Source organism: Lucilia sericata, unplaced genomic scaffold, assembly GCF_015586225.1.
Source record: "Lucilia sericata isolate MDLA Ls3-8-SP2 unplaced genomic scaffold, ASM1558622v1 Contig001047F_arrow, whole genome shotgun sequence".
In the NCBI taxonomy this organism is placed as follows: Eukaryota; Metazoa; Arthropoda; class Insecta; order Diptera; family Calliphoridae; genus Lucilia; species Lucilia sericata.
The window spans coordinates 30905-42752 of record NW_023995026.1 but is presented as its reverse complement, the minus strand read 5'-3'; the positions used below and the strand labels follow the sequence as shown (position 1 = coordinate 42752).

At 27.2% G+C, this 11848-nt stretch overlaps 1 protein-coding gene across 1 annotated transcript; it reads left to right on the top strand.

Moving 5' to 3' along the window:
* The first annotated feature begins 6329 nt into the window (after nt 1-6329).
* Nucleotides 6330-11848, top strand: LOC119609726 (protein odr-4 homolog). The gene is made up of 5 exons (XM_037964619.1): nt 6330-6639; nt 6758-6953; nt 7014-7104; nt 7654-7773; nt 10533-11848. Exons 1-5 carry the CDS (start codon nt 6547-6549, stop codon nt 11443-11445), a joined length of 1413 nt encoding a protein of 470 aa, XP_037820547.1. The 5' UTR covers nt 6330-6546; the 3' UTR covers nt 11446-11848.

Sequence of the window (11848 nt, the reverse complement as noted above, 5' to 3'; positions counted from 1 at the left end):
TTCAGGGACATAGTTTTCTTCTATCAGTGTTCCTGTGGTATGTAATATAATCGGGAATAACGTCGCTACAAAGATATTTGGATATAATTTTGACGAAAGTCTCACTGTCCTTTTCGCATGATCTACATTCGTATGAATCCGTACATCCAATTTTGTATTGTTGTGCCCGTAAATGTATAATCATAGTAACCCCGATGTATGAAATCCGAAAAAATTCACCTAATCTGTTACCGAGCATGTTGTGCGGTCGTTTTCAAGGAAAAACCTAACATAGCGATCTATGCAAGGAATTATAGACCAATATTCAGAAACTCAGTTTCCTACTGGATGTAGTTCCTTAGTCCTTTCTAAATTCGTCTAAATTCGTTCGTCAATCCTACATAGTTGTGCCCGTAAATCAGTTTAAAACGTTTAGGTTAGGTTGATAGGAGGATGTATCTACATCAAATCGGAAGAAATACACCTAGGCCACTATCGGGCTGTTGTGCGCTCCTTCCTATGAAAAATGTTTGTTGGTAAAAACAAAAACCTTATATAGTATTCACTAAATGTATTATCGTCCGATGTTCAGAAACTCAGTTTCCTGGACGTAATTCCTAAGAATTTTCCAATCAGTGTTCGTGAGGAATATTATATCAGGAATAATATCATATCCAAGATATATGAGATCCGAAAAAAATCCACCTAAGTCATTATCGGACTTACTGTGCGCTCGTTTTTATTGCAAAATGTTGGTGGAAAACCTCATATAGGGATCTTTGAAAAGAATTATCATTCAATCTGCAAAAACTCAGTTTCCTGGATGTAGTTCTTTAGAATTTCCCAGTCAGTGTTTATGAGAGATGTTATACTTGGAGTAACATTGTTCCATTTGGATCTAATTTCGATGAAAGCCTATGAATGTATTAACATCGCTCTCCAGATATTAAGATCTAATTTCGTTGAAAGAATATCAAGGGCAGAGAAAGTGTTTCACCACTTCACTCTTCATTCGTCTGAATCCTGCTCTCATTTGGGGCCATCACATAGAACTTTAGTGGGAATTCTATCGCGCATATTTTTCACTCAGCCCTCGTTGCGTTGAACGGTTTGAAATAAATTATTTGCCCCGGAATAACTTCCTCAAAATCTCTTCCATTTATATGCATACATATATCAGTAAATTCGCTCTTTTATTGCCGATTATCCCAGAGTACTCTGATACCCATATGATGCAGATCAAACCACTGGAAGAGAAATTAGTTATAACTTTCGTACAGTTCAATACCGCTTTAGATTTAACTTTATCAGCTGATATCGCCCTAACAGACTTCTGTTGATGCCAGAGATTTCCCCTAAACAAGTTTGTATTTTCATAAACGACATTCTATGTCAAACATTATGTACTCTTTCGCAGATGACAGCAATATCTGCGATTCTTATTCATTCAATTACCCGTATACTTAGCCCTTTGGAGATTGGGGGATTAAACACAACATGGATGAATCACTCTGGATAATAATTTCTGATTGGACTCATCTTAAGGCTTATTTGCGCATACACCGTAATCGGTGCCGGAAACCCATAATTTTCTGAGCCTCAAACTAAGGAGTGCTGGACTAAACACATTTATGAATTTATATACGACCGAAAATGTAATACTCTCATGTATGGGTCGGAGCTTCGAAATTAATTTTGGAGTGAATCTATTGCGTACAGCAGAGGGCAAAGGTCGCTAGCATGGGATACAGTTTTACCGCTATTACATTGGATTTTGTTTCTCTGAAATTAGGGAACTTGTTCCCGATGCCATGAGGTTTAGGGTGAAATACACTTTTCCTAATCTACCTATTTCTTAGTATTGCGCTTCACGGTGCGCCAGGATAACTTAGCACTAATCAAATTTTTAAGTACAAAGGACATTAGACATAAGGGTCGCTAAGACTTTGGGGGTCGAGTAAATACTACTCTGTGTCCTGCCGTCTAAGCATTTCAAGGATGCAGCAAATATCGTTGATCGATTAGTTGAAACAATTACGACCGTAAAATTGACTTCCGATGCTTCAGCCTTATATGGTGCAATAACTCTTTAAAGTTATTATTAGGGAGAGATATTTTTAAGACCCTTTCACCAACACAAAAATTGTTATCTCCACACAATACACTCGAAATTTATTTCATTTTAGCATTTAATCATTTCTTTTTTTTTTTAATTCAAAATTTTGCAATATTATTTCTATACAATGAACAGAAGAACTCAAAAAATTAATTGTGTAGCCTTACAATGTAACAAAACAAACTATTTTTATAAAATTATGCTTGGATGAACATATTATTTTTAAATTTTTAATATTTTTTTAAGATAAGTTAAATGGAAGTGAGTTCTTTTTATAAAATTAGTTTGTTTTTATATTGTTGTAAAGCTTAATAAATATTATAATAAAAAAGTAAACAAACAAACAAAATAAATGTATAATGTATTTACATATGTCTAATGTAGACAATATGACAAACAAAATAAATATAAAATGCAATTATATAAAAATTATATGAAAAAGATAAATAAACAGTAAATAAAAAACAGAAATATATTTTAAACTGGTATGAAATTGAAGTTTTATTTTTGAACAATTCTGAGCATAGAAATTGAAACAAATATTTTCAATAAATTTTTTTACGATCAAGATTTTGAAGACATAGAATTTTGCCTAAAATAACATTTGATAGAAAATATTTTATAAAAGAAAATCTTGAATAAAAATTTCCAAAATTAAAATTTTCTAAAATTTTTTTATAAAAAAAAAAAATTTAACGAAACTTTTCTTAAAAGAAACGCTTTATCGAAAGTTTTCTATAAAAGAACATTTTTAACGAAAGTTTTCTATGAACGAACATTTTTTACGAAAAATTTCTATAAATGAAAATTTTTATCAAAAATTTTCTATAAAAGAAAATTTTTTATTTTCTATAAAAGAAAATTTTTATCGAAAAGTTTCTATAAAAGAAAATGTTTATCGAAAAGTTTCTATAAAAAAAATTTTTAACGAAAGTTTTCTATGAACGAACATTTCTTTCGAAAAATTTCTATAAACGAAAATTTTTATCAAAAATTTTCTATAAAAGAAAATTTTTTATTTTCTATAAAAGAACATTTTTATCGAAAAGTTTCTATAAAAGAAAATGTTTATCGAAAAGTTTCTATAAAAGAAAATTTTTAACGAAAGTTTTCTATGAACTAACATTTTTATCGAAAAATTTCTATAAACGAAAATTTTTATCAAAAATTTTCTATAAACGAAAATTTTTATCAAAAATTTTCTATAAACGAAAATTTTTATCAAAAATTTTCTATAAACGAAAATTTTTATCAAAAATTTTCTATAAACGAAAATTTTTATCAAAAATTTTCTATAAACGAAAATTTTTATCAAAATTTTCTATAAAAGAAAATTTTTATCGAAAAGTTTCTATAAAAGAAAATTTTTATCGAAAAGTTTCTATAAAAGAAAATTTTTATCGAAAAGTTTCTATAAAAGAAAATTTTTATCGAAAAGTTTCTATAAAAGAAAATTTTTATCGAAAAGTTTCTATAAAAGAAAATTTTTATCGAAAAGTTTCTATAAAAGAAAATTTTTATCAAAAAGTTTCTATAAAAGAAAATTTTTATCGAAAAGTTTCTATAAAAGAAATTTTTTATCGAAAAGTTTCTATAAAAGAAAATTTTTATCAAAAATTTTCTATAAAAGAAAATTTTTATCAAAAATTTTCTATAAAAGAAAATTTTTATCAAAAATTTTCTATAAAAGAAAATTTTTATCAAAATTTTCTATAAAAGAAAATTTTTATCAAAAATTTTCTATAAAAGAAAATTTTTATCAAAAATCAAAAATTTTCTATAAAAGAAAATTTTTATCAAAAATCAAAAATTTTCTATAAAAGAAAATTTTTATCAAAAATCAAAAATTTTCTATAAAAGAAAATTTTTATCAAAAATCAAAAATTTTCTATAAAAGAAAATTTTTATCAAAAATCAAAAATTTTCTATAAAAGAAAATTTTTATCAAAACTCAAAAATTTTCTATAAAAGAAAATTTTTATCAAAAATCAAAAATTTTCTATAAAAGAAAATTTTTATCAAAAATCAAAAATTTTCTATAAAAGAAAATTTTTATCAAAAATCAAAAATTTTCTATAAAAGAAAATTTTTATCAAAAATCAAAAATTTTCTATAAAAGAAAATTTTTATCAAAAATCAAAAATTTTCTATAAAAGAAAATTTTTATCGAAAATTTTCTATAAAAGAAAATTTTTATCGAAAATTTTCTATAAAAGAAAATTTTTATGGAAAATTTTCTATAAAAGAAAATTTTTATCGAAAATTTTCTATAAAAGAAAATTTTTATCGAAAATTTTCTATAAAAGAAAATTTTTATCGAAAATTTTCTATAAAGGAAAATTTTTATCGAAAATTTTCTATAAAAGAAAATTTTTATCGAAAAAGAAAATTTTTATCGAAAATTTTTATCGAAAATTTATATCGAAAAAGAAAATTTTTATGGAAAATTTTTATCGAAAAAGAAAATTTTTATCAAAAATTTTTATCGAAAAAGAAAATTTTTATCAAAAATTTTTATCGAAAATTTTTATCGAAAAATAAAATTTTTATCGAAAATTTTCTATAAAAGAAAATTTTTATCGAAAATTTTCTATAAAAGAAAATGTTTATCGAAAATTTTCTATAAAAGAAAATGTTTATCGAAAAATTTCTATAAAAGAAAATGTTTATCGAAAATTTTCTATAAAAGAAAATGTTTATCGAAAATTTTCTATAAAAGAAAATGTTTATCGAAAATTTTCTATAAAAGAAAATGTTTATCAAAAATTTTCTATAAAAGAAAATGTTTATCGAAAATTTTCTATAAAATAAATCGAAAATTTTCTATAAAACATAATTTTTATCGAAAATTTTCTATAAAACATAATTTTTATCGAAAATTTTCTATAAAACATAATTTTTATCGAAAATTTTCTATAAAAGAAAATGTTTATCGAAAATTTTCTATAAATGAAAATGTTTATCGAAAATTTTCTATAAAAGAAAATGTTTATCGAAAATTTTCTATAAAAGAAAATGTTTATCGAAAATTTTCTATAAAAGAAAATTTTTATCGAAGATTTTCTATAAAAGAAAATTTTTATCGAAGATTTTCTATAAAAGAAAATTTTTATCGAAGATTTTCTATAAAAGAAAATTTTTATCGAAGATTTTCTATAAAAGAAAATTTTTATCGAAGATTTTATATAAAAGAAAATTTTTATCGAAGATTTTATATAAAAGAAAATTTTTATCGAAGATTTTCTATAAAAGAAAATTTTTATCGAAGATTTTCTATAAAAGAAAATTTTTATCGAAGATTTTCTATAAAAGAAAATTTTTATCGAAGATTTTCTATAAAAGAAAATTTTTATCGAAAATTTTCTATAAAAGATAATTTTTATCGAAAATTTTCTATAAAAGAAAATTTTTATCAAAAAGTTTCTATAAAGGAAAATTTTTATCGAAAAGTTTCTATAAAAGAAAATTTTTATCGAAAAGTTTCTATAAAAGAAAATTTTTATCGAAAATTTTCTATAAAAGAAAATTTTCTGAACATTTCTTATATACGAATATGAATATTCAAATTTAAATAAAAAAATCCGTTACTAACCTTAATAATGATGGCAGCACTGTCTTCTGCAAGTCGCAATTTGCTTACATCTGGCAACATCAAAAAATCAACAGAACGTCCTACAGCTTCCTACACACAACCATACATACACACATACTCTAATATTAAAATTAACAAAATTGCACCAAAATAACTAATTTTTTCACAAAAATAACTTCATTTTTAGCAAATGCCGCAATATTTTAAACATATCTCATTATTTTACTTTATTCTTGTAACAGAATTTAGTGGGACCAACTAGCAGCCCACTAAGTTGCTGCTAAAGCTTCTTATTAAACAATTCCATTTATTTCAAGTGGCTTCACAAATAATCACTTTATTTCATATTTATTCAAATATATTTTACATTTTTAACACAAAAACACTAATTAAATATTGCTATTAACAATAATTTTCGATTAATTTAACTTTTTCTTTTCATTTAAACTTTTTGTGACGTTTCTGTAACAACTCCCGCTATAAACTGTTTTGTTTTTATTTTTTCGCCAGGCTGCCATATTGAAATCTCTCAAAATATATGAAAAAAGAACCGTTAGACTAAAAAATTCTAGTTGGCAACTCGAAAACATTCATTATAAACTAATAACTTTTCACAAATACCACTCTGTGGACACACGTAAACAAAACTGTTTTTGACATTTCAAGCGCACACACACACAAAATAACATTAAAAAGAACAACAACAATTATAATTGGTCATATTATTTTTCATACGTAGTGCAGAAATTTTGTGAAATTTTCTTATTAGCAGCTGAGAAAAAACAGGAATTTAATTATATTTATAATAAATATTTAAACTTTTGTAAACAACGCAGTAAATGTGAAAAGCAGCTTGGCAATGCCCATGATACTATTGAGTAAATCTGATGAAGAATATTTGCAAAAATGTGCCACACAAATGAACTTTGCCTATGGCATCATTATTGGCCAAGTAAGTTGTAGGAGAAGAGTCAGATAGCAATATCCGTAACAATTAGATATAGATTGCTACTTTGACAATAACATCCCGTTTTGCTAACGTTTTTGGATTTTTTGTTTTATTTTACTAGAAAGCTGAACCGGGCAAATATGTGATTGTTCATTTGGCCAAAAATGGTGAAGAGGAAATTGATTTTCCCGTCCTTAACCAGGAAGAAGGCGCCGCTTCTCATGGTCCACAAAAAGTGGAAGATATTGATTTGCAAGCCTTATCGAATCAATGGTTAAGTGCCCATAAAATGATTCCTGGTTCATTTAATATATTGGGTGAGTGATTGCAGTGTAAAGGAATTTACTTTTGATTATTAATTTTGTTTGTTTCTTTAGGTATTTTTGTTACTGGCATACGTAAGGATCATATTGATGAACAATCTGAAGAATTTAAAACTGCCAAAAGACTATTTTATGATATGCACAAGTGAGTAGAAAAATCATTAAATAAATACGATCTGATTCGACTGCAGTCAGGAGTCGAGTAGACTAGTAGACAGACTAGAATATAGAATAGACTAGAACAGAATAGACTAGACAGACTATAGACGGGACTATAGACTAGACTAAAGACGAGAATATAGACTATACTAAAGACTACACTATAGACTAGTCAATAGACGGAACTATAGACTAGACGAGACTATAGACGTGACTATAAACTTTACTATACACTAGACTATAGTCTAGACTATAGACTAGACTATAGACTAGACTATAGTCTAGACTATAGACTAGACTATAAACTAAATTATAGACTAGACTATAGACTAGATTATAGACTAGACTATAGACTAGACTATAGACTAGACAAGAGACTATACAATAGGCTAAACTATAGACTGGATTATAGACTTGACTATCGACTATGTTATAAACTATACTAGACTATAGACCAGACTATGGTCCAGACTTAGTACATTACTTTATTTTTATGTATTTAATATATATTATTATTTTTTTCCTTTATTTACAGTTTACTTAATCAATCCCATCAATTTAAAAGTACTGAACATGAAAATACTGAATACTTATATTTGGCCTATTCCAGTGCCTCGAAAAAAGCCATCTGTAAAATGTACAACTATGTTACAAAGTAAGTATTAAAAAATCTTTACATTTTCACTACTGCAATTATTAGTTTCAAAAGCATTTTTTGTTGCCAAAAAGAATACTTAATTTAATTTTCATTTCATTTACTTAACACCTATTACATTTGCTAATCTTTCTCCTACACCTGGCACTTTATGATTTTGCTGTTGAACTTACAAATCTTGTGTTTAAGTAAAATGTTTCTTAACAAATTGGGCAGACTTTTTCTATAGTTAAAAATGCAATAACTAAAGGCTTTAAAGTGTTTAAGTTTTGGTTATTTTCTTATATTTGAAGGCATGTTTTTTTTATAATTTCAATTTCAATGTCTATTTTTTTTTTTTTAATTTAGCATAGTTTTTTTATACTTGAAATTATGTAAAGTTAAAATAATTACTAATGTTTAAATATTTTCTATTTATCAATTTATTAAATGAAAACAACAAATTATATATAAAACAGGGAATGCAAGAAAACGTATTTTACAGCACATATTAAATGTGTTTTATGGTAAATAATCTTTTAAAAATTGCTAATTTTCTAAAAATTTCGAGAATTTTCTTAAGTTTCAATTTGTGTTATATTGTTTCATTAAGATTTTATTTTGGTGGGTAAATCAATGCTTATTTTTTGTAAAATGGAATTTTGTTTGCAAATAAGGACTTAAGTTTCTCTATGTTTTTAAATTGGTTTTTAATGCAAATTAAATTTTATTTATGAGGATTTTATTAAGTTGACCACAAGTTTTATTGAGTGCTTTAACAATATCATTTGAGTTTGTAAAACGGGTTTAAGATGTTTTAAGTATGATTTCATTCATTTTTTTTTTGGTAAAAAATTCATAAGGAAACTAATGGCGAAAAATTTCGATTAAATATTGGACAAAATCATTAATCAAAATGTTATTTTAGACTAGACTATAGACTAGTCTAAAGATTAGACTATAGACTAGACTATAGACTAGTCTAAAGATTAGACTATAGACTAGACTATAGACTAGACTATAGACTAGACTATAGACTAGACTATAGACTAGACTATAGACTAGACTATAGACTAGACTATAGACTAGACTATAGACTAGACTATAGACTAGACCTATAGACTAGACTATAGGACTAGACTATAGACTAGACTATAGACGAGAATTAGACCTAGACTATAGACTAGACTATAGACTAGACTATAGACCTAGACTAGACTAGACTATAGACGAACTATCGACTAGACCTATAGACTAGACTATAGACTAGACTATAGACTAGACTATAGACTTAGACGATAGACTAGACTATAGACTAGACTATAGACTAGACTATAGACTAGACTATAGACTAGACTATAGACCTAAGCTATAGACTAGACTATAGACTATAGACTATAGACTATACTATACTATAGACTAGACTATAGCTAGAACTATAGACTAGACTATAGTCTAGACTATAGACTAGACTATGACGAACTATAGACTAGACTATAGACTAGACTATAGACTAGACTATAGACTAGACTATAGACTAGACTATAGACTAGACTATAGACTAGACTATAGACTAGACTATAGACTAGACTATAGACTAGACTATAGACTAGACTATAGACTAGACTATAGACTAGACTATAGACTAGACTATAGACTAGACTATAGACTAGACTATAGACTAGACTATAGACTAGACTATAGACTAGACTATAGACTAGACTATAGACTAGACTATAGACTAGACTATAGACTAGACTATAGACTAGACTATAGACTAGACTATAGACTAGACTATAGACTAGACTATAGACTAGACTATAGACTAGACTATAGACTAGACTATAGACTAGACTATAGACTAGACTATAGACTAGACTATAGACTAGACTATAGACTAGACTATAGACTAGACTAGACTAGACTATAGACTAGACTATAGACTAGACTATAGACTAGACTATAGACTAGACTATAGACTAGTAGACTAGACTATAGACTAGACTATAGACTAGACTATAGACTAGACTATAGACTAGACTATAGACTAGACTATAGACTAGACTATAGACTAGACTATAGACTAGACTATAGACTAGACTAGACTATAGACTAGACTATAGACTGTAGTCTATACTACAGGCTGAACTGCAAACTAGATTTTAGATTAAACTAGACTATGTTCTATACCATAGACTAGACTACAGATTGGACCTTAGACTAGACTGGAAACTATTCTATAAGCTAGACTATGGACTAGATAATATATTAGATTACATATAAAACTTTAGACTAGAATTCAGACTTGACTGTAGAATAGACTGCAGACTAGACTATAAATTAGTCTAGACAATATTCTAGACTAGACTATAGATTGGATTTTAGACTAGACTAGAACCTAGTCTATATGCTAGACTATGAATTATAGTTGTTTTTTCGGTAAAATTTTCATGGAATAGAGAATTTTACATTTGAGAAAAAATTTCTATTAAAATTTGCCATACGTTTTTTCTTAAAGAATCGTATTACATATTAGAAAAGAAAAACGCCATAACTCTGTGGGTATCAATCAATCATCATCATCGTTATCATCTTTTTTATAATTTTCTTAATTTTAAAGTATAAAATGCGACACCTCTCTAACACTACATCAACTCACTGTTTTAAGTTCGAAAGCTTTAACTAACAAAAAATTAAAATCTAAGTTTATAACACTTAATTCTGAAATAAAAACAAAAACAAAACTTCTATCCAACCCTTAACCCAAACCCCTTCAACAGTGGTGGCTCCTTTTCACCCATGGATTGTCGTTTTGTGGAGAAACCCTTCGAATGGCATACCTTTGAAAGCAGTTATGAACTAGATGATGTATTTCCCATCTTAGATTCGGACTCGGAAAAAATTAATATAGAAACACAATTTCAGGCAACAATTGAAACAGTAAGAAAACACTTGGCAGCCAGTGAAATTTTTATACAAAATGAAAATGTAGAAAATAATCAAATACTGGAAACGTATGTCAAGCAAAAACGTCAAGGAGGTGGAAAATTCCAAACAAATGAAGATGGTTTTAAAGCCACCATCTATTTACCTGTCAAGTGCCAAGCCAATAAATCGGTTAATCCTGTACAAGTGAAAGAATTCAATGGTACCATACGTCTGCATGGAGTTATTTCTTCTCGTGTGTGGTGTAATCCCAAGAATACACTGGGAGATGTTAAACGTTTTATTCGTGAAGATATTCTACGTTCTCTTATGGCCCGCATACAAGTGTATTGCGATGGTTTGACGGAACCTAATATCAGTAGTGATGCCATTTTTATCTCTGAACCTCCTCGAAGAGTTTACTTTAATGTTAATACTTCTACTACGGGCTCATCAGGCGCCAACATACAATTCTCCGAGTATATATTCCGTGGTGAAACTCCCACAGTAGCAGCAGCTCAAGCAAAACAAATACTCGATTTAGATATTGCCACCTCTAGCATAGTGGGTGATGTCGAAAGTCTGCCCGAGGATGACTCGTTTAGTGACACTTCTTTCGAATTGCAAACGGCCAAACAGCAACTCTTAAAACTGGCGGAGGAATCGGCCAGTAAAAGAGATCTTACACGCACCATGTATATGTTGGGCATATCGGTGGCTCTTTTGGTACTCATCATTTCCATAGTCATGCACTACTTCTTCAAATGAGTGTTTAGGATCTGCTGCAATTGTTGTTGCTCTAACAAACATCACAACATGTTTTTAGGACTTTTTTGGATTTTAGTTGTTGGTAAAAATGAATGTACGTTTTCGTTTTATTATAAATATGTATTTAAATCGTTTTTTATTGCAATTTTTTATACTTAATAATTGTACTTCCTTTTTATGTTTGTTTTTGTATTTTGTTTTCCGATTATTATAATTTTTTTTTGTATTTTTGTATTGTATATTTAATTTATCTATATATTAAACATGTATTTAAAGAAAAAACGATTGTTTAAACCGACAAGGAAAAAAACGAAACAAAAAATGTTTAAGCCATTATATTGGTTTGGCAAATAGTTAAACAAAATATTTAGAAACTAGTTAAATAAAATGAGAATGAAAAAAA

Coding starts and splice junctions, on each gene's coding strand:
- LOC119609726 (XM_037964619.1), top strand. CDS start 6,547: ATGCCCATGATACTATTGAGTAAATCTGATGAAGAATATTTGCAAAAA. Junction 6,640..6,757: donor ATGGCATCATTATTGGCCAA/GTAAGTTGTAGG, acceptor TTATTTTACTAG/AAAGCTGAACCGGGCAAATA. Junction 7,774..10,532: donor ATGTACAACTATGTTACAAA/GTAAGTATTAAA, acceptor CCCCTTCAACAG/TGGTGGCTCCTTTTCACCCA.